Source organism: Zalophus californianus, chromosome 11, assembly GCF_009762305.2.
Source record: "Zalophus californianus isolate mZalCal1 chromosome 11, mZalCal1.pri.v2, whole genome shotgun sequence".
NCBI classification, from domain to species: Eukaryota; Metazoa; Chordata; class Mammalia; order Carnivora; family Otariidae; genus Zalophus; species Zalophus californianus.
The window spans coordinates 57,839,242-57,861,895 of record NC_045605.1 but is presented as its reverse complement, the minus strand read 5'-3'; the positions used below and the strand labels follow the sequence as shown (position 1 = coordinate 57,861,895).

The 22,654-nt window shown below is 47.4% G+C and overlaps 1 protein-coding gene and 1 pseudogene across 1 annotated transcript; both read left to right on the top strand.

Annotated features, from left to right (window-relative positions):
- Window positions 1-2,393: 2,393 nt before the first annotated feature.
- On the top strand, window positions 2,394-16,621 carry DNAJB13 (DnaJ heat shock protein family (Hsp40) member B13). The gene is made up of 8 exons (XM_027579881.2): window positions 2,394-2,526; window positions 9,016-9,119; window positions 10,156-10,317; window positions 12,685-12,842; window positions 13,874-13,987; window positions 14,650-14,763; window positions 15,626-15,702; window positions 16,308-16,621. Exons 1-8 carry the CDS (start codon window positions 2,459-2,461, stop codon window positions 16,459-16,461), a joined length of 951 nt encoding a protein of 316 aa, XP_027435682.1. The 5' UTR covers window positions 2,394-2,458; the 3' UTR covers window positions 16,462-16,621.
- Window positions 3,694-6,159, top strand: LOC113914551 (annotated as a pseudogene).
- Window positions 16,622-22,654: the final 6,033 nt, after the last annotated feature.

The window sequence follows — 22,654 nt, the reverse complement described above, 5'->3', positions numbered from 1 at the left end:
ACACACGTATATGTGTATTTGTATATATGTATACATGTACTTTAAAAGAAAATTAAAAACTTGACATCAAGAATTGGTGAGGATGTAAAGCAAAAGGGACCTCTCAGACACTGCTGTTTTGCCATCGTAATTTAGAATAACCACATCAGAAAACTCACATTACCTTGCAAAGTTGATGCACATACCCAAATGTTCAGCATCAACAGAGAATGCTATACAGCCTCTGTGCAAATAAGACACACACAAATACATGCCATTTGCATAACTGATTCCATTTATATAAAGTTCAAAACCATGAAAACATAAATATGTTCAGAATACATGCAGTAGTGTGTTGGAGCTGGTTTTAACAGCTTGGGAGAAATTGGCAAGTGCTACACATAAGGACTGTTTTTTTCCTTCTGGTGAGCTGGTTAAATATTTACAAGCACAGAAGTACACCACAGGAGATGCATAGTAGTGAAACAATAAATAAAAACAAAAGAATACTAAGCAGGTAGAGAGGGGCACACAGGGGCAATATTTCTTCAATAAGGAATGTTCTAATGCTGCTTTTTTGTGCGTATAAACTTCTTAATAAAAAAAAAAAATAAGGTTAGCTTGGTCAAAGTCAGGGTCAGTGGTGTGTGTAGTCTGGAGGGTTTGAGGAGAGGTAGCCCTGGAGGTGAATGAGAATGGTTAGTTGGAGCAATTGCAAGCATGCTTTTTCATGCTCAAGCATTCTGAGAAGCAAGGAAAAGTGGGGGTTGGTGTGCCTTGGGGTGAGAGATTAGGGTAGGTAGGGCGGGAGCAGATCACCAAATGCCTGTGTGCCAGGGTCAGCAGTTTGGATTAACTTTGGGCAATGTGGAGTATGGTCTTGGCAGGGTAGAGGCAAGGTGGGCAGGATAGTGAGAAGTTGGAGTGGCTTTGCTGAAAGGTGAAAGCCAAAGCAAGACCATGGCTCTGAGGAGGAAGAGGCTTGAGAGGTGCCTAAGAGGTAAAATGGACCAAGCTTAGTGACTGATTGGATGTGGGATGTGGAAAACAGGGCTCTTCTGCCCTCAAGGAGGTAGAGCAGAATTCCCCAATCTTTAAGGGTGGGCCATGAAATAATTTTCTTCCAAGGAGTACAATCCAGAAAGGAGGAAACAAAAGTAACCTTACAGTGGAGAGAAACCTGACAAACACCTACCTCAGCAGGTGAAGGTCAACATCACCAGGATGTCATGTTGATAGGATGGAATGAGAATGGCATTTCACCTCTGTGGTCTTCCTTCCAGAAGCCCCTAACCTCAGTCTAATCATAAGAAAAACATCAAACAAATCCCACTGAGAGACTGTACAGAATACGTGACCAGTCCTCCTTAAACTATCAGAGTCATCAAAAAACAAGAAAAGTTTGAGAAACAGTTTTAGCCAGGAGAAGCCTAAGGAAACATGACAACTAAATGTAATGTGGTATCCTGTTTGGGATCTTGGAACAGAAAAAAAGACATTAGTTAAAAACTAGGAAATCTGAATAAAGTGTGTACTTCCATTATAAATGAGGTATCTGGAGGAAATAACAACTATAGAGAACGAACTGATGGTTACCAAAGGGGAGGTGGGTGGAGGGATGGGTGAAACAGGTGATGGAGATTAAGGAGTACACTTAATTGTGATAAGCACCAGGTGATGTATGGAATTGTTGAATCACTGTATTGTACACCTGAAACTAATATAATACTGCATGTTAGCTATACTGGAATTAAAATAAAACTTAATAAATATCACTAAGTTGAACATTAAAAAAAACCCTTGATGTAGCAATATTGGTTGTTATTTGTGGCAAATATACTTGACTCATGTAAGCCATTAATAATACAGGAAACTGGGTGTGGGGTATATGGGAAGTCTGTACTGTCTTCCCAACTTTTCTGAAAATCTAAAACTGTTCTAAAATTTAAAACGAATTTTAAAAGTCAGCTAAATGCATTTGTTCTGAAAAGTTTTTTTTAAAAAGATTTTATTTATTTTTGAGAGAGAGAGTGTTGGGGGGTGGAGGGGCAGAGCGAGAGGGAGAAAGTCTCAAGCCAACTCTGACTCCGCACTGAACCTGGAGCCCCAGCGGGGCTCAATCTCCCGACCCTGAGATATGACCTGAGCTGAAACCAAGAGTCGGACCCTCAACCGACTGTCCCACCCAGGCGCCCCTGTTCTGAAAACTTTTAATTAAAACTAATTGCTACTTTCCTGAAAAACAGTTTAGAGTTTCTGAGTTGAGTGACCTTTATCAGGGTCACAGAATCAGCCCCTATTCTTCTAATTCTTCTATTGGCTCTGCTGTGAGGCGGAACTGAGCGGGTGGTTTGCTTAGGCAGGAAGGACTACCACTCCCAGAGTGCCCCTGTGCAGTTGTCAGGAGCAACCAGAGAATGCAGACTAACAGCCCTCCTTCAAGTCGGGATTATACAACTGAGTGCCTTGCCAGCCGGCCATGGGCCAGGATTATTACTCAGTGCTCCAGATCACTCGCAATTCAGAGGATGCCCAGATCAAGAAAGCGTAAGTTGGGGCAGGAGTGAGGCTTTAGGGGTGTGCCAGGAAGTCCCCACCTTTCTCTCTTCCAAACTGTGCTTTCTTGCACAGCTTAGGGCAGGCAAGATAAACCTTATTCCTTCTCTTGCTTCTTGCGTACCTATAGCCCGGGTTTGGGCTGGGTCAGAGTTCCCAATCCACCATCCTTTACCCCCTGTGCCCTGTCTCCCCTCCTGGGTATCTTGGTTTTTCTAGCAATAAAAATAGGGACAGAGGAGACATCTGAACTTTATTCTGATTATGGAGAACCAAAGGATTGAGAAAAGGAGAGTGACCTGACCAGATGGATGTGTTTCAAATTTTATTCTGGCCATCAGATGAGTTTTTGATGTTGAACTGCATTTCTCAATACTTTTGTCAGGTCCTGGGGACTTTGTGGTCCATTTCCAAGAAAGTCTAGGACAGGAATCAGCACATTTTTCTGAAAAAATGTGTTTTTTGGGGGCACCTGTGTGGCTCAGTCGGTTAAGCTTCTGACTTGATTTCGGCTCGGGTCATGATCTCGGGGTCATGAGATTGATCCCCGCATCCAGGCTCCGCACTGGGCTTCAAGCCTGCTTATGATTCTCTCCATCCCTTTCCCTCTGCTTCCCCGCCCCCTGCCACTTCACTCGCACACATGCTCTCTCTCTCTCAAAAAAAAAATTTTTTTTTTGATGAATATTTATTGAGTGCCTACCCTATGGTTAGGTGCAGTGGTAGCAGCTGGAGATATAATCATGAGTCAGGCAGATACACAGCTTAATTTTGTTGATGAATATAGATGTTGAGTAAGTCATAAGTGTGATGAGTGTTACAGAAGGGGAAGTACAGAGTGCTGTGGAAGCTTATTTTAGGAGAGAGACCCCTTCAGAGGCTGTCGTGATAATCAAGGCAGAAGATGAAGCTTAGGGGCACCTGGGTGTCTCAGTCAGTTAAGTGTCTGCCTTCAGTTCAGGTCAGGATCCCAGGATCCTGGGATCGAGCCCCGCATTGGGCTCTCTGCTCAGTGGGGAGCCTGCTTCTCCCTCTACCTCTGCCCCTCTCCTTGCTTGTATGCTCGCTCTCTCACTCACTCTCTTGCAAATAAATAGAATCTTGAAAAAAAAAAGATGAAACTTGAAGCAGAACAGTGCACTGGAGAGAGGAGAGAGAATGGACTTGGCTATTAATGGGATCATTGGAAGGTAAAGAAAAAAGAAGGAATCTGTGATAATACAGTCAGTTCAGGTTGGGTAGTGATACATTTCTTGAATGTACAGATTCTGTTCTGAGAACCTTCCATCATTATTTCATTTAATCCTCACAACAACCCTGAGAGGTAGGTATGGTTTTTATCCCAAGGCCATGTGCCTGGTAAATGGCAGAACCAGTATCCAGACACCAGGCCTACTGTGGGCCAGGTCCTACATGGCATTTATGTGGGGTAAGTGGAGAGGGTCTACAGTGTGGCTGGAGAAACAAGACACAAACTCATGAGACAATTACAGAACAATTCAGGACAGCATGTGATGTCACCCACTGTTCAGAGCATCTCCTTGGCCAGTGGGAGCCATCTAAGGAGAGGTCACAAGGAGTTAGAGTGCAGAAAGATAAGCCAAAGTTAAATACTGGAAAGACCCAGGTCTGAATCCAGGTTCTCCTACCTGCTAGCTGTGTGATATGGACAAATTAACCTCTCTGAGCCTCAGTTTTTCCATCTCTAAAATAATTATTATAAGGGTTGGGGCACCTGGGTGGCTCAGTGGGTTGAGCGTCGGCCTCAGCTCAGGTCATGATCCCAGGGTCCTGAGATCAAGCCCCACATCGGGCTCCCTGTTCAGCGGGGAGTCTGCTTCTCCTTCTCCCTCTGCCGCTCCCCCTGCTTGTGCTCTTTCACTCTCTCTCTCTCAAATAAATAAAATTATTTTTAAAATAATAATTATAAGGGTTGTTGTGGTATTGACATGGGATTATATGAGATAATGAACATGAAAAGCTCAGCAATCATTTGCAGCTAGAACCATGCCATATAAAGAGTGATTAAGGGAACTTTCCAGGACGCTCGGTGAGACACGGAAGAGCGCAGCTGCCCAAGCTGTGCCCAGCAACAAGCTCCTTCCCGGTCCCCCACACCGGCCTCAGCCCTCTCACCGGCTGTAGAAAATGGTGAAAGAAACCACTTTACTATGATGTTTTGGGGATCAAACCCAATGCTACCCAAGAGGAATTTAAAAAGGCCTACAGGAAACTGGCCTTGAAGTACTACCCTGATAAGAATCCAAATGAAGGAGAGAAGTTTAAACAGATTTCTCAAGCTTACCAAGTACTCTCTGATGCAAAGAAAAGGGAATTATATGACAAAGGAGAACAGGCAATTAAAGAAGGTGGAGCTGGTGGTGGTTTTGGCTCCCCCATGGACATCTTTGATATGTGTTTTGGAGGAGGAGGAAGCATGCAGAGAGAAAGGAGAGGTAAAAATGTTGTGCATCAGTTCTCAGTAACCTTAGAAGATTTATATAATGGTGCAACAAGAAAAAGCTAGCTCTGCAAAAGAATGTGATTTGCGATAAATGTGAAGACCGAGGTGGTAAGAAAGGAGCCAAATGTTGTCCCAATTGCTGAGGTACTGGAATGCAAATAAGAATTCATCAGATAGGGGCGCCTGGGTGGCTCAGTTGGTTAAGCGACTGCCTTCAGCTCAGGTCATGATCCTGGAGTCCCGGGATCGAGTCCCACATCGGGCTCCCTGCTCGGCGGGGAGTCTGCTTCTCCCTCTGACCCTCCCCCCTCTCATGTACTCTCTCTCTCTCTCTCATTCTCACTCTCTCAAAATAAATAATAAATAAATCTTAAAAAAAAAAAAAACTTTAAAAAAAAAAAAAAAAAAAAAAAAAAAAAAAAAAGAATTCATCAGATAGGACCTGGAATGGTTCAGCAAATTCAGTCTGTGTGCGTGGAGTGCCAGGCCATGGGAATGGATCAGTCCTAAAGATAGATGTAAAAGCTGCAATGGAAGGAAGGTAGTTCAAGAGAAGAAGATTCTAGAAATTCATATTGACAAAGGTATGAAGGATGGCCAGAAGATAACCTTCCATGGTGAGGGAGACCGAGAACCAGGACTGGAACCTTGTTTTAGATCAGAAGGACTGTGCTGTTTTTACTCGGCAAGGCAAAGACCTTTACATGTGTATGGACATACAGCGTGGTGCGGCTTTCAAAAGCCAATATCTACAATTGACAACCGAACCATCGTCATCACCTCTCATCCAGGTCACGTTGTCAAGCATGGAGATATCAAGTGTGTGCTAAATGAAGGCATGCCAATTTATCATAGACCATATGAGAAGGGTCACCTAATCATCGGATTTAAGGTAAACTTTCCTGAGAATGGCTTTCTCTCTCCTGATAAGCTCTCTTTGCTGGAAAAACTCCTGCCTGAGAGGAAGGAAGTAGAAGAGACTGATGAAATGGACCAGGTAGAACTGGTGGACTTTGATCCAAATCAGGAAAGATGGCGCCATTACAATGGGGAAGCCTATGAGGATGATGAACATCATCCCAGGGGTGGTGTTCAGTGTCAGACCTCTTACTGGGGCCAGTGAGTACCACTGCTGGCATTTTATATGCAGTAGTGAATGAGTGAAGGACTATAATCATAGTTCACTACTTGCTATTGTTTTTGTTTTAATCTTCAACTATAGTAGTGTTTTAAAAGTTAAATGAAGAATAAACTCAAATATAAAAGCTCAAAAAAAAAAGAGTGGTTTAAAGAACCGCATGTATTTCAAACAATGGCTCTTAACCCTTATCTCTTGTAACAGCTTTAAGAGATGAGTCCCATACAGGAGTACCTAGATTTTGACCTCCCCCCTCAAAATGCTGAATGTATATAATGAAGAAAATCACCACGATGATTCCTAATTGCCTAGCTATTTACCTTCTCAGTATCTCTCACTCAGTCGAGGCTGCCACATCTGAGCTGTGACTCCACTCCATCTTGCCAACTCAGGAAAACAGTGATGGCACTGCCGGGCAAATCTGACAACCACTCAAGTTTGTATGAAAATGGAACTCTTCTCAAACCTACTTACTTTTACTTATTGATAGAATTTACTTGCAGTTCTCCCCATAACTGACTTTGATCTTTGTACCTGAGAAGGACTGGTTTCAAAGCCTCAGGGAGGTCATGACAATTGTCTTCAAGTCTCTGGAGGTAGACAAAGCAGATACTCTCTGTAAGGCCTCTGGAGTCTTCAGAGTCACAGGACAGCTGACCTCACTCAGTAAGATGAAATGTTGCCTTAGAGTCAGAGCAGTGAGATGGGCTGCCTTGTGGGACAGTTAGTTTGGGTCATTCATTTACTCCCTGCTGCTCAGTGCTGGGCACCAGCGACACAGAACTAGACATAGCAACTCAAGGAACTCACGCTAGTGGGAGAGACAAGCCAGTCAATAAACAGTTGGAGCACCGAGTGCTAAGTTGAGGGATCGAAGGCACTGGGGACGCGGGAAGGGGAGTGTAACCCAGAATGGACGCTGCCATTAGGGAGGGCATCCTGGAGGTGTTGACCCCTGAGCTGTGTGTTGAAAGATGAATGAAAACGTGCCAGTGGGAGATAGGAGGGACTGGAGAGGGGTGAGTGTTACAGGTGAAGGGAATAGAATGTCAAAGACATGAGCAATGCCGTGTGGGGAGTTTAGAGCCTGGTCAGAAGGTCAGGAGAGGTCATGGGAGTGGGGAGGGAGAGCAGTGAGTGAGAAGGCCAGAGAGAGAAGAGGCTTGAATCTTAGATTTGTATTTTATGCTGAAGACGAAGGGGAACCAACCAGTGGAGGACTTAGGCCGGAGAGTGACTTGGTCAGAGGGCAGCACACTGAAAGGCCTGGAAAGGGGGAACCCTAGAAACAAGAAGCCATGGTTCTGCAATAGTTGTAGGGATGAAGAGGCAAGAAGAGAACACTGGGGAGAAAGAAAAGCTGATGTGCCTTGGTGACGGGTGGGCTGGGGGTGGAGAGGACGAAGAACCTGGGAGTTGATAATGCTCAGCTTTTTGGCTGCAGTGCCTGGGAAAGTGCACGAAAAATTGGGGAACGAAAATGTGTTTGTATTTGGGCTCATTGAGTTTGTGGGGCCTATGGGACGTTGGAGAGGAGATACCAAGATGGCAGCTGGATACAGAAGTCTGGAGCTCAGTGGCCTGGTTTCAGATAGAGATTTGGGAGTGGTCAGCGAGTGAATGGTACCCAAAGCCTCAGGATAGATGAGCTTGCGCACAGATAGTGTGTGGAGTGCGAAGAGAAGGAGCAGAAGGGGTCACCAGCTTAGAAGGCGTGAGCCAGGTAGAGGAGCTGCACTCTGACCCACAGCACTCTGACATGCGGTCAGATTTGTACTGAGCCACTCAGGGGGCTGCAGTGATGCCCTCTTTTGGCTCCTCCAGACCCACTCCCCACCCTTCTGCACCCTACTCTCTGCGCTGGAAGCTGGGCCCTCTGAACTGCATCAATAGGCGCCCTGGTCCTCAGACTTGCATCCGGCTAAGAGAGCCCAAGGCAGGTGATCGGGAGGGAGGAGAGGAGAGTGGGGCTGGGGTATTTATACCCAGCTCCCTTCCTCTGAGGGCCTTTCAGGTTGGCTATGTTCCTTAACTGCAGATGACAGCTCCTGCCAAGGGCCCCCGGCCACACACTCTCCTGTGGGATTTCGTTAACTTCTCCCTCCCCTCACTCCTACAGGTTCAGGGATGGTCAGGGTCCCTCAGGGCTCCTGGCCTTGGGCTACAGCACCATCCCCTGTGGTTATCCTCCCTATCTCCCACACTTTGGTGAGTGGTGGGACTGGGCAGCTACGGAAGCCGGGAAAGGAATGAGCACAGAAGTGGGAGACAGTAAGAGGGCCTGACATGCGCTAAGTGCCTCTCTGTACCGGCCCTTTGATGCCTTATTTTACCCGATCTTCCCAAGAAGCCTAGGTGTCAGTTCAGACATCAAGACAGGATTAGATGTGCAAGAAATGGGGAAACACGTGTGAGGGGGAAGGGGAAGCAGGAGTGTGCGGGGGCGGGGGGCAGGCTTGGACCCCAGAGCAGGTCTGATACCTGTGGCCCGGGAGCTGGCTGGGGAGGGCTGCGGAGTGGTCTGGAGGAAAAGCTCTGGGTCTGTCAACAGGAGGCCTGAGGCAGAGGTTGCAGGTTGGAGGGGTCTTGTGTCCTACAGGGATGTACCAGCACTAATGTCCCCACCATGCTTGGGCACTGGCTGGAGCAGCTTGAGGAAGTGTAGCTGCAGCAGAAACACCCAGGGCGGGCAACTACGTGTTCTCCCCACTGGGTTCTCTTCAAGGGCATCTGAGCAATGTGCCGCCTTGGCCACCACAGCCCTGATTTTATAGCTGGGAACATCAAAGCAGTGGATGGCAGAGCCAGCTCTGAGCCATGATCTGCGCCTCAGGCCCATGTCAGCTGCTATGACTTGTATGAATCCTCCCTCTTCTAGGTACCGGAAACTGGCCCTTAAGAACCACCCACTCAAGTCCAGTGAGCCATCCTCAGCAGAGACATTCAGGCAAATAGCAGAGGCCTATGATGTGCTGAGCGACCGTGAGTGACTCCACGCATCTCTGCCCTCGCTCTATTCCTTAGGTCTCTGGGTGTTGGGCTTTCTGAGGGGGCCCAACCAAGAGGAAGCATTCCTCTTCCCTGCCTAGAGTCTGAACAAACTTAGAAAGAAAACAGCATGAAGAATTGCCTCTCTTAGTAGTTACAAGATAAGGTTGACGTGGTGTGGAGAGCCCTTGGATTAAGCTGATCTGCTCAGCCAGTATCAGTGGGGCAGGACCTGGGGCAGGTCTCCCACAGCCCCCCACCCCCTGTGCCCTGCAGGGATGCACACAGTGAGATGCTTGCTGCCAAGGGAGGAAGGTGAGGCTGAGGCGTATGCCCAGTTACTCTTCCCAGACTGCCAAGTAGCTACATCTCCAACTCCCCAAGGACAGCATATCTATAAAGGGGCAGAGAGAGGCTGGTAATTCAGAAATCTCCTGAAACCAAGAGTGTAGAAAGTGATTCCCCATTTCTGCCCTGGGCAGTACCTGCATGGGTGTCCCTGAAGGCTTGTCCTGGAGACTAATCACAGATCCTGTGCAGAAGAATGGCCAGATCACAAAGGTTTCTTTAGTCCCAAGTTTTCAGGACTTTAGAGTCCTTAGACTGTAGGATTTCAAAGCTCTAGAATTTTGCAGCTCTAGAATTCTTAGATTCTAGAATTTCAAGGTACTAGGATTCTACCTGCCCCAGAGAAAACAGTAGCTGTGATGATGAGGTTAGCCAAATTCCAGGAGAGTAGCCTGACCCTTAATCTCTAGATCCCTCCTCCAGCCCTCCCCTGCCGCCCCCAGCAAGTCTCCACCTAACCCGGTTCTCCTCCTGGCTATAGGACCCCACTTAGATGCACCCGGAATGAGATTACACACCTAACTTTGAGGGTCTCCCTCCAAAGAATGCCAGACAACAGACACTTTAGAAATAAGGTTGCTTTTGCCCCTTTCTGTCCACCCTGTGTCCACCTGCTTCCCAGCCCAGCTGCTATCCTAGTCCCCAAGACTGGCCCTCCCCTCAAGGTGCCACATGTCCACAGCTGTGAAGAGAGGCATCTATGACAAGTTTGGAGAGGAGGGCCTGAAGGGCGGGATTCCTCTGGAGTTTGGATCCCAGACACCATGGACAACTGGTTACGTCTTCCACGGCAACCCTGAAAAGGTTTTCCATGAGTTCTTCGGAGGAGACAATCCCTTTGGTGGTAAGAGACCCCACCTACCCATTTGCCTGACTGGGGAAGGACAGAGCTGTAAAAGGTTTCTTTTCTTCAAATCCTTTTGTTTTGTTTACTTTAAGAAATAGGTATAGTGCCTGGTAAAAAAAAAAAAAAATGTGTTAAAGAAGAAATAAATTCCTTCCTTCCTTTTCCAGAAGCAGCCACTTACTGTTAACAGTTTGTGTATCCTTCCAGAAATGTTCTGTGCATTTATGAGCATATATTTATCTTTATATAAGCCTTTTATCTAATTAAGGAAATAAGACCATATTGTACACACTGATTTTTTTTCGCTTAGTATTGCTTGGAGATAATCTTATTATATACCATATTATATACAGATCTACTTCATTCATTTTAATAGCTGCTTCAGATTTCATTGTATGGGGGTGTGCTAGTCAGATGTGTACATGGATGGATGGGTGAATGATCCCACATCCCGACAAATTGACAAAGAGCTGCTTTCTGAGGCTCAGGGTCATCGTGCAAGGACAGTTAGCCCTCAGACCTGTCTTCCTGGCTCCAATTATGCGACTTAGAGAGGCTTGGTGTCACTGCCTGTTCTGTACCCCCTTCCCATGGATATAATGCCTTTCTGCATTTCCGAAGTTCTCTCTTCCTTTTCTCCATGTTAAAAAGAAGTGAGCTACAGCTCACTGCCTGTCTACCTCAGAGACCCCTCAATTGCCTTCACCGGTCTGCTAGAGGAAGCTGAGTTCATAAGCTCCATGTGTGACTGGACAAAGCAGGGGACTTGGGGTCGGCCTGTTTCAAATCCACGCACTGCCACTTATGAGCTGTGTGACTCTGGGCAGATGTCTTCACCGCTCTAAAACCTCAGCTTCCTTACGGTTAAATGACGGTACTAGTCCATTCCTCACCCGCCATTATCAAATGAGATATGGGCTTTATAAAGCCATCATGAACATGGGCTTTGCAGACTGAAAGATAGCATACAACGGACCTGTCTCTCCCAGGGACAGGTGCATGGAAAAGAGGCAGCTCAGAGGAGCCAACCCAGAACTTATGGGGCATCGCCTACAGGGTTTGGGGTCCCTCGGGCAGCACTCAGAAGCTATACTGCCTCAGCGCTTCACCCTACGGATTCCTGTGTCCTATCTCCCTGCAGGGCCGAGGGACTCGGCCTTCCTATGACCTGGCTACTGGGGTGTCTGGTGCACCATAGGTACAGGGTGAACAAATGAATTCAGTAATACGAGAGGGGACCAGGTAATTCACAGGCCTCTCAATTAGTTACCACCTCACAGCGGGGCACACATTACGGTGGGGACTCGCCCTCCCTAGCCTCAAGTCATTGCCCCCTTCTAGCCTGTGATCTTCATTCCTGGCACTAACCATAAGAGGTAGAGTACAAAAAATCTTCATTATGATAGCAACCCCAGACTTTACAAAATTTACGAAGGGTTTCACATGTAGCGATAAGCACAGTGGTTGAGGGCACAGGTTCTAGAGTCAAATTGTCCTGGGCTCAGATGGACTGTGGGACTGTGAGCATTTTCTTTGGTCTCTGCCCAGTGAGAGAATAGTTTGAAGAGCTGAAACCAGTCCCTGATGCATAGTTAGCTCTCAGCAACATTTGGCTCTTCATCATCTTGTTATTTAATCCTAATGGTAGAAGGCAGATCAGGCATTATTACTCCATCCCATGGACAGAAAAACTGAAACCAAACAACTACATAGCACTTCAAGAGACAAGGGCTCTTTGCACCGGGATGGAAGGGTGGGGCAGCAAGAGGGGTTACCGGTGTAGAGCTAGGCAGGGGGAGAAAAGAGATTGAGGAACAAAAAGAGTTTGGTGAACTCTCAAATTTGTTAGGAACCACCTCTGCCCCAGCCCCTTGCCAGCTGCTGACTTCATAGAAACTTGAGTCTGGGGTCTCTAGTGGTCTTAGGCTGGGCTGGACAGTGAGGGAGAGGGGAACCGGGGGAAGGGTAGGAAGGTCTAGGATGCTTATGACCCTCCCAGCAGGAAGCTAACAGCCAGAGTAATTTCTGGCATACCAGGAGCCACCACCAGAGGGCACTCCTCTCTCTTCTGAGGCAGCCAGCCTTGAGCGGTATTTCCTCAAGTTTAGGGGGAAGGGAGTCAGGAAAGTGTGGGAATATCCAAACAGGGGGATGAAGCAGTGGGAAGGGGCAAGGAATGGTAGTCATTGGATCTGCAATTGAGGACAACTTTTTGGCCTGGCCTAACAGTCTGAGTCTGCAAGGTAGGAATGGGATGCTGGGTATTACACTTGGGGACTGAAGAGGTGTGTGTTGGAGGTGTCTATGCATGCAAGTCCCTGGAAACAGCCTCTATTACTCCTCTCCTCTTCCCACCTCCTGCAGAGTTTTTTGATGCAGAAGGAGGTGAGGTAGATTTGAACTTTGGGGGGCTCCGGGGCCGAGGGGTCAAGAAACAGGACCCCCCAATAGAACGAGACCTCTACCTATCCCTGGAGGACTTATTCTTCGGCTGCACCAAGAAAATTAAGATCTCCCGAAGGGTGAGTACTTGGCTGGCTCCTACTAGGAGCCACTACCTATCCCCTCCAATCTTATCAGTAACCTCCTCCCGGTCCTCACTGGAGACCTCGGGTATGGTCTCTGATGGAATCATGAAATCTCAGATTTGGAGACCTAGGATAATAGAATTCTAGAATCTGAAGTTGGAAGGGACAGTTGAAGGTATTAGCCCCATTCTTTCCTAGTGCAGGAATCTCCTCTCCAGTGTTCCTAACTGGGACAGAGTCTTTCCTTTCTTCTCAGTTCAGCCCCAACCCTGTGGGAAGTTGGGCTCTGAATAGGTAGAGTCTCTTGTGAATTCTGCCCTCTGGGCATTACCAGACCATACCCCCAGGGCTTCATCAGTGTGTAAGCCTCATGAGTAAGAAGAAACAGTGTGGGCATGGAGGGTGGGCTGCGGGACAGTCCCCAAAGAGTCTGATTGAAGACCTTCAGGGCCTCAGGGTACAGTCTTCTGGTTGGCCCTGTCCCATGGTCCAGCCCTAGGCTAGGCACACGAGCAAGGCCTCCTAACACCTTTGCCCAGAAGAGGAGATGCCAACTATGGCCATGCTTTCCACAGATGGCACCCATCTGAGCATGTGACTGGTTGGGGAATGGATGGATGACATAATAGGGAATGCTCAGATATGCTGACCTCTGTGGTCTTTCTCCCTTCATGATTAAGAGACCTGCCAGAGCCTCAGAGCCAGAGCCTCTGGGTTGGGAGAGAGGACCTGGGTATGTGTTCACTATGCATTTGTTAGTGGCCAGGGCCATGTGATTTCTAGGGCTGGAGTTGGGGACTTGATCAACTCATGGTGACCACTTGGCGTCTCAGGCCTCAGCCCCATGACATAGCCTGTCCTGGAATTATAAGTCCTTGGTTCCAGTGAATGGGGTGAGAGTGGGAATGGCTCCGGGAAGGTTCTCCCTGTTGCTAGAGGAATGAACCCCTGTAACATCTTTCTCATGTGAAGAGGCCAGCCGGGAAAACTCCAGCAAACCTCCCCCCCCTGCCATCTGGCTGCAGGTGCTGAACGAGGATGGGTACTCCTCTACCATCAAGGACAAGATTCTCACAATTGATGTGAAACCTGGTTGGAGGCAAGGCACACGGATCACCTTTGAGAAGGAAGGGGACCAGGTGAGAAGGAGGGAACTGACTAGGGTCAGTCCTAGTTGGTGTCAGTCACCTGGGCTTGCTCATGGGGTGGGAAGACTGAAGGGGAAGGAGGCAATGCTTTCTCCTGCCCCTGTGAGCCCTAGTCTGGTAGGGAGACCAGTCTGCAGAGTGGGTGAAATGTTCCCCAAAGTCCCTTTCAAGCGACAGAGCCTCACCATACCTCTGTGAGTGGATAGCCCAGGGCTTTTTCCCATTTTGCAGAATAGGAAACTGAGGCCCAGAGAGGGAAGGGATTTGCTCAGGGCAAGAGCACAAGAGCTCTTCCAGAAGAGACTTTAGCAGAGTTTTGGTGACTTAATGAAGCTTGGCAGGACAGAGGCTTGCAGGAAGTTTTCTTCAAAACTTGCAGCTCAGCATTTTGCCCACCACCTGAGGAAGCTCTGTCCCCCTCCAGCGGAGTGAATCCTTTTGGTCATGCTCAATAGAGGAGAAGTAGTGGGGGCGGGGGCAGTGCTGGATTCACTCGAGTAGGCTTCTCAGAGGAGGGGCTATGGAACCAAACTGTAAAGGTCCTTCCAGAAAACCTAGTTTAATCTCTTCATTGTTGAAGACATGGAGGCAGGAACTTGGCCAGTGGCACACAGCCAATTAGCCCTTGTCAACACTTGGCCTCCTCTGCCCAGGGCCCCAACATTATCCCAGCTGACATCATCTTCATCGTAAAGGAGAAGCTACACCCTCGCTTCCGCAGGGAGAATGACAACCTCCTTTTTGTGAACCCCATTCCCTTGGGCAAGGTGAGTGGGCAAAGTGGAGGAGCAGAGGTGGGCAGATGAGAGTGAGCAAGCTGGCCGCACTCTGCACTCCCCCCGCTGTGTGGGGCAGGCCTTCAGAACGTGACGAGTGCACATAGAATCTTTGTGACTGTCTTCAGGGCCCCTCCATGTAAGGAATAGCACTAGGCTAGACTTTGCCTTCCCTCCCCCACCCCACCTGCAGGCAATCACTCAGTCAATCCTGCCACCTGATCTCCTTCTGTTCATCCCCACAGTGTGGGTGTAGGCACCTGCATCTGCCCAGCAGCCCTTTGGCGGCTCTCCGGCCTCCCTTCCAAGCATCTCCTCTAGGCTCTTCCCTGTACTCTTTGGACTGTGCCGCAGGCCTGTCTCAGCATCTCATATGGCATTCAGGGCCCTCCACACTCTGCCCCTGCGGCTCTCTTCCCCTTCACTCCAACTCCTGTCCATTGGGTGCATTTTTCACACCTCCATATTCTTGTTTGTGCTTGGCCCTCTGCACGGAATGCTGTATATCCACCTTGTCTACCTGGCAAGCTCCTTCTCACCCTTATCAACTGCTGCCACCACTGTGCAGCCCTCCTGTCCCACTCCAAAATGGTTTTGGGGCCTCTCTTTGGCTCTCGCAGACCCCTTTACTTCCCTCTATCATAACATATATCATCATCAGTCTTAGTTACCAGACTGAGCTCCTGAGGGCAGGTAGTTGCCTGGCTTGCTCTCCTGTGAGCCCTTGAACAGCCTTTTGTCTCCTTGAGGCGGGGCTCAGGGCCTGGCACTGAATAAGCTCTGAAAGTGCTTTCTAAACAGAATGGCCATGGTGACCTCCCCCGCTCGCACCTTTGGCCCTCACGTCCCCTAGGCTCTGACCTGCTGCACCGTGGAGGTGAAGACCCTGGATGATCGTCTGCTCAACATCCCCATTAATGACATTGTCCAGTGAGTGCATCTGTTTGGGCGTCAGTTGGCAGAAAGCCTGGCCTGGGCCTTGGAGGGTAGTGGCACACTGGGCAGCCTGGTGCAGTTCAGTCCCCACCAGAGAGGACTGAAATCCAGCCCCACCTCTGGCGAACTGCATTCACCTGGTAAATGGAGTGCCTTTTTCTAACTTGCATGAGGCCAATATAGAGCCCAGAGGGCCCCCCCAATCCCATGTTGGGCAGTCTTGGTTGCCTTCCTCCTCCTGAACCTCTCATTGGTGTTCTGAGTTGTATCCCTTAAGTCCTTTACAGGAAAGGCCCTCTGCATGGGAAGCTTTACTCAGTAGCTCAGCAACTCCCACCCAACCCAGGGTGGAACCTCTAGTTCTGGAACCCTCTATTAGAGACTCAGTGTAAATGGGTTCTCAGGGGGCAGGCTGTCTGAACAAGCCAGTCCCACCACCCCCACCCTGTTCTGGCTGAAAAGGGCCACCTGGTGGAAAGCGATACCGACTGCCCCGTGCCTGAGGTTTATGTGAGCAGGGGCAGCATGGGATCTGTCAAAGTGCTGCGGGGGTGGGGGGGGCACGTGCTAATTTCCCTTCTTTCATCCTCCCGTCGCAGTCCCAAGTATTTCAAGAAGGTGCCAGGTGAGGGGATGCCACTACCTGAGGACCCTACTAAGAAGGGAGATCTCTTCATCTTCTTTGACATCCAGTTCCCCACCCACCTCACACCCCAGAAGAAGCAGATGCTGCGCCAAGCATTGCTGACATAAACTGGCGGGCTGGGGGCTGGAGCATGGGAGAAGGCTATCTGGACCTTATCCCATTCCTGCCTCAAGATGTGCAAGGGAGCCAGCCCACTGCACAGATGTGAGGTGAGGATGGGATGGCATGGGACTTTTAAACTGACACAATAAAGATTTATTTCCTATCTTCCAGTTGCACCCAGGAGACTGTGTTGGAGGGAGAGGAGCTTCATATATCTCTTCTTGTGGAGCAGAGGGAAGGACAGGGCCCAGGAACCCTAAAACCTGGGTCCTTGTCCAGGTTTTTTTTTTTTCATTAATTAACATATAATGTGTTACTGGTTTCAGAGGTAGAGGTCAGTGATTAAGTGGTATAAGATCAGTCTTATATAATACCCAGGGCTCATTACATCACGTGCCCTCCTTGATGTCCATCACCCAGTTACCTTATCCCCCCATTCCCTTCCCTCTTGCAACTCTCAGTTTGTTTCCTATAATTAAGAGTCTCTCATGGTTGTTCTCCCTGATTTTGTCTTGTTTTTTCTTCTCTTCCCCCATGATTCTGTTTTGCTTCTTAAATTCCACATACAAGTGAGATCATATAATTGTCTTTCTCTGATTGACTTACTTCGCTTAGCATAGTACTCTCCAGTTCCATCCACATCGTTGCAAATGGCAAGATTTCATTTTTTTGATGGCTGAATAGTATTCCACTGTGTATATATACCACATCTTCTTTATCCATTCATCTGTCGATGGACATCTAGGCTCTTTCCATAGTTTGGCTATTGTGGACATTGCTACTATAAACACTGGGGTGCATGTACCCATTCGGATCACTACATTTGTATCTTTGGGGTAAATACCCCATAGTATAATTGCTGGGTTGTTGGGTAGCTCTTTTTTTAACTTTGAGGAACCTCCATACTGTTTTCGAGAGTGGCTGCACCAGCTTGCATTCCCACCAACAGCACAAGAGGTTTCGCCTTTCTCCACATCCTCACCAACATCTGTTGTTTCCTGACTTGTTAGTTTTAGCCATTCTGACAATATGAAGTGGTATCTTGTATTTTGATTTGTATTTCCCTGATGCTGAGTGATGTTGAGCACATGTGTCTGTTGGCCATTTGGATGTCTTCTTTGGAGAAATGTCTGTTCATGTCTTCTGCCCATTTCCTGACTAGATTATTTGTTCTTTGGGTGTTGAGTTTGATAAGTTCTTTATAGATTTTGGATACTATCCTTTTATCTGATAAGACATTTGCAAATATCGGGGCGCCTGGGTGGCTCAGTCGTTAAGCGTCTGCCTTCAGCTCAGGTCATGATCCCAGGGTCCTGGGATCGAGCCCCGCATCGGGCTCCCTGCTTGGCGGGAAGCCTGCTTCTCCCTCTCTCACTCCCCCTGCTTCTGTTCCCCCTCTCGCTGTGTCTCTCTCTTTCAAATAAATAAATAAAATCTTAAAAAAAAAAAGATTTGCAAATATCTGCCATTCTGTCGGTTGTCTTTGGGTTTTGTCGACTGTTTCCTTTGCTGTGCAAAAGCCTTTTATCTTGACGAAGTCCCAATAGCTCATTTTTACCTTTGTTTCCCTTGCCTTGGGAGATGTGTCTAGCAAGAAGTTGCTATAGCCGAGGTCACAAATGTTGCTGCGTTGTGTAAGGAAATGGTCTAGTTTCATTCTTCTGCATGTGGCTGTCTAATTTTCCCAACACCATTTGTTGAAGAGACTGTCTTTTTTCCATTGGACATTCTTTCCTGCTTTGTCGAAGATTAGTTGACCATAGAGTTGAGGGTCCATTTCTGGGCTCTCTGTTCTGTTCCGTTGATCTATGTGTCTGTTTTTGTGCCAGTACCATACTATCTTGATGATGGCAGCTTTGTAATAGAGCTTGAAGTCCGGAATTGTGATGCCACCAGCTTTGCTTTTCTTTTTCAACATTCCTCTGGCTATTTGGGGTCTTTTCTGGTTCCATACAAATTTTAGGATTATTTGTTGCAATTCTGTAAAAAAAAGTTGATGGTATTTTGATAGGGATTTCTTTGAATGTATAGATTGCTCTAGGTAGCATAGACATTTTAACAATATTTGTTCTTCCATCCATGAGCATGGAACGTTTTTCCATTTCTTTGTGTCTTCCTCAATTTATTTCATGAGTGTTCAGTAGTTTTCTGCGTACAGATCCTTTGCCTCTTTGGTTATTTATTTTATTTTTTTATTTATTTATTCCTAGGTATCTTATGGTTTTTGGTGCAATTATAAATAGAATCGACTCCTTAATTTCTCTTTCTTCTGTTTCATTGTTCGTGTATAGAAATGCAACTGATTTCTGTGCATTGATTTTGTATCATGCCACTTTGCTGAATTCCTGTATGAGTTCTAGCAATTTGGGGGTGGAGTCTTGGATTTTCCACATAGAGTATCATGTCATCTGCAAAGAGTGAGGGTTTGACTTCTTCTTTGCCGATTTGGATACCTTTTATTTATTTATTTATTTATCTATCTATCTATTTATTTATTTATTTATTTGTTGTTGTTATTGTCTGAATGCTGAGGCTAGGACTTCTAGTACAATGTTGAGCAGCAGTGGTGAGAGTGGACATCCCTGCCATGTACCTGACTTTAAGGGAAAAGCTCTCAGTTTTTCCCATTGAGAATGATATTTGGTGTGGGTTTTTCATAGACGGTTTTTAAGATATTGAGGCATGTTCCCTCTATCCTTACAGTGTGAAGAGTTTTAGTCAAGAAAGATGCTGTACTTTGTCAAATGCTTTTTCTGCATCTATTGAGAGGATCATATGGTTCCTGTCCTTTCTTTTATTAATGTAGTGTATCACATTCATTGATTTGCAGATGTTGAACCACCCTTGCAGCCCAGGAACAAATCCCACTTGGTCGTGCTGAATAATCCTTGTAATGTACTGTTGAATCCTATTGGTTAGTATTTTGGTGAGAACTTTTGCATCCATGTTCATCAGGGATACTGGTCTGTAATTCTCCTTTTTTGGTGGGGTCTTTGTCTGGTTTTGGATCAAGGTAATGCTGGCCTCATAGAAAGAGTTTGGAAGTTTTCCTTCCATTTCTATTCTTTAAAATAGCTTCAGAAGAATAGGTATTAATTCTTCTTTGTTAGAATTCCCCTGGGAAGCCATCAGCCCTAGACTTTTGTTTGTGGGGTGATTTTTGATGACTACTTCAATTTCCTTGCTGGTTATGGGTCTGTTCAGGTTTTCTATTTCTTCCTGGTACAGTTTTGGTAGTTTATACATCTCTAAGAATGCATCCATTTCTTCTAGATTGTTTAATTTGTTGACATATACTTGCTCATTCTATGGTCTTATAATTGTATTTCTTCCATGTTCCTTGTGATCTCTCCTCTTTCATTCATGATTTTATTTATTTGGGTCCTTTCTCTTTTCTTTTTGATAAGTCTGGCCAGGGGTTTATCAATCTTATTAATTCTTTCAAAGAACCAGCTCCTAGTTTTGTTGATCTGTCCTACTATTCTTTTGGTTTCTATTTCATTGATTTCGGCTCTAAACTTTGTCTTCTCCTGCTGGATTTAGTGTCTTCTATAATGTCTTCTACGCTTTTTTTTTTCTAGCCCAGCTAGTATCTTTATAATCATTATTCTGAACTCTAGTTCCAACAGCTTATTTATGTCCATACAGTTTAGGTCCCTGGCAGTCAGTACTGCCTCCTTGTCCTGGTTTTGTATGACCAGGTCCCTGAGGGTTCAGAGCCTGTGTGCTCTCACCTTGATAAGAGTGGGGCAGAGCTGTGTGGCCTCTGTGGGTCCCCATTCTGCTCTGATTTCTCATGACACAAAATCTTTAGCAGGGCCAGTCTCTAGAGTGTGATGTGGTCATATTGTACACAGGAAGCACAGAGAAGAAAACAGTAGTCAGGGTTACACAGGGCAAAGATGTCATCAGAACCTTGAAGGCCACTCCCAGACTCATCCTGCTTAGAGGCAGCACAAAGGACCCAGTGCTGGAAACAGCTTTATTTCTTCCTCACTAGCCTCAATTCTCATCTGTGCTGTGGGTCCTGGGCTGCCTCTAGGCAGGATGGTGTGGGAGGCAGGCGAACTGGGTTCTACTCCTGGCCCTGCTATGGACTTCCTGGATATTACTACTCATAACCACCCCACCCCCGCCCCCCCGCAGGCCGCTTGTGAGCATTGGGTCATTGGTGTGAATGTGCTTGAACTCACTGCTTAGGAATCGGGGTTCCGGGATTGCTGCTAATATGGCCTCCAGGCTCAGTTGGGCCCGTGCAGACCACACCTACCTCCCCAACCTGCCTTCCATCAGTCAGCAACAGTGTGGCATGCAACTCTTCTGTCTTTTGAGTCTAGGTTTGAGCTCGGATAGGTCCAAGCTTTTGAGAGTAGGTGGCCACTTTAATGGACTTCAGAGGTACCAGAAAAGGCCCCCATATTATCCATATTGGATTCCCCCATTCAAAGCACTCTTAAGCTTGAGGTTTTTTTCTTAAATGGGGATTCAGTAGCACCCGTCAGCCATTTAAAAACTATCAGGGAGAACGCATCAGGAGCCAACCTTGAGATGTGGAATCTGGACCAGGGTTCTAGAAAGCACCTCTACAGTCCTTAAGGAATGTGGGCCTTGGAGTCAGATACACCTCAGGCATGTGCCCTTGGGCAAATCACTTCGCCTCTGAGCCTGCTTTTTTTTTTTTTTTTTAATATTTTTATTTATTTTTTTGAGAGAGAATGATAGAGAACATGAGAGGGAAGAGGGTCAGAGGGAGAAGCAGCCTCCCTGCCAAGCAGGGAGCCCGATGCGGGACTCGATCCTGGGACTCCAGGATTATGACCTGAGCTGAAGGCAGCCGCTTAACCAACTGAGCCACCCAGGTGCCCCTCTGAGCCTGCTTCTTATAGCAAAGATTACAATCCTGATCTTGCAGGCCTTGTGGAAACCAGATGAGGCATGGCCTAGGTGGAGGAGTGGTGGTAGCTGCCCTGTGCTGAGAGCAAGCAAGTGGGTGACGGAACATGGGGCTGGTGTTGTGAAACTCCAGGACCCCAGGTCTCTTCTAGGCCAGCAGGAAAGCCTGCCTCTAGCCTCTTCCTCATGGCGAGGCTCTGAAGGAAACGTGGTCTTAGGCCGGATGAAAGACCTTTATGAGATTTCTATTACCTCAGTGAACTTCAGTGCTACCTCATCTGGCAGGCAAAGCAGGGCTTGTCATATATACATTTTATAGGCTGTGAGGACCGGTTACTAAAATTACTGAGGCCTGGGGCGCCTGGGTGGCTCAGTCGGTTGAACGTCTGCCTTCAGCTCAGGTCATGATCCCGGGGTCCTGGGATTGAACCCTGCACTGGGCTCCCTGCTCAGCAGGGAGCCTGCTTCTCCCTCTCTCTGTTGCTCCCCCTGCTTGTGCTCTATCCCTCTCTCTCAAATACATAATAAAATCTTAAAAAAAAAAAAATAAATTACTGAGGCCTACTGATACACAGTCCAGTGGTTTCTGCCACCTCCCCCAGCTCCTTGCTGTCCCAGGATCATGCCCAGAACCATGATGGAGTCCGGTGGCCTTGTGTCCATCCTAGTATCTGGGACACAAGACTGGTGAATGATCAGCTGACAGACATGCTTAGGGCAACAAATTGACCGTTTCCTCCGGTGCAAAACAGTGAGTAGCCTGCTTCACAGGACTAATATGAGAACTGAGGTGCTGGAGGATCAGTCCTCCATTTATGCTGATTTCCTGCAGCCCAGCAGACAAAAGCCCCACTGTGCTGCCTACCACCTTCACTTTGGCTCAGCTCATGGCACCCATCCCTGTCCCTCTCAGGGACTATGAGACCCCAGCTCAATTTGTCAGATGCTAGGAAGGTGAGGAATCCCGGGCCCTCTTTCCTTCCCCAGGAACCTGTCTAATATCCTGGACCCCTTGCCAAAGTACTGAAGGGCTGAGCCTCCAGCTCTGACCAACGGGGAAGGAGCAGTAGTATTAGCTGCTTTAGGCACCTGGAAGAGGAAAGTCAAGTCTGAGCTTGGCTCCACAGCTGCCCAACACTTTCCAAAGGATTCCAGCACTGGTCCCTGGGTGAAGAGTCCACAGGGGGAGGGAGGAGTCTGAGTCCTAGTCCTAGTTCAGCTGCTGACTTCGTGTATGTCCTTGCTTGCATGACCTGTCTCAGCCTTCAGCTTCTTCCAACAGCTATAAAATGGGCCTGCCTCTGC

Bases quoted from the DNA above. Each gene is read 5' to 3' on its own strand.
- DNAJB13 (XM_027579881.2), top strand. From the start codon at position 2,459: ATGGGCCAGGATTATTACTCAGTGCTCCAGATCACTCGCAATTCAGAG. The intron at 9,120-10,155 runs GTGAGTGACTCC...ACATGTCCACAG, and splicing joins CTATGATGTGCTGAGCGACC to CTGTGAAGAGAGGCATCTAT. The intron at 12,843-13,873 runs GTGAGTACTTGG...ATCTGGCTGCAG, and splicing joins AAATTAAGATCTCCCGAAGG to GTGCTGAACGAGGATGGGTA.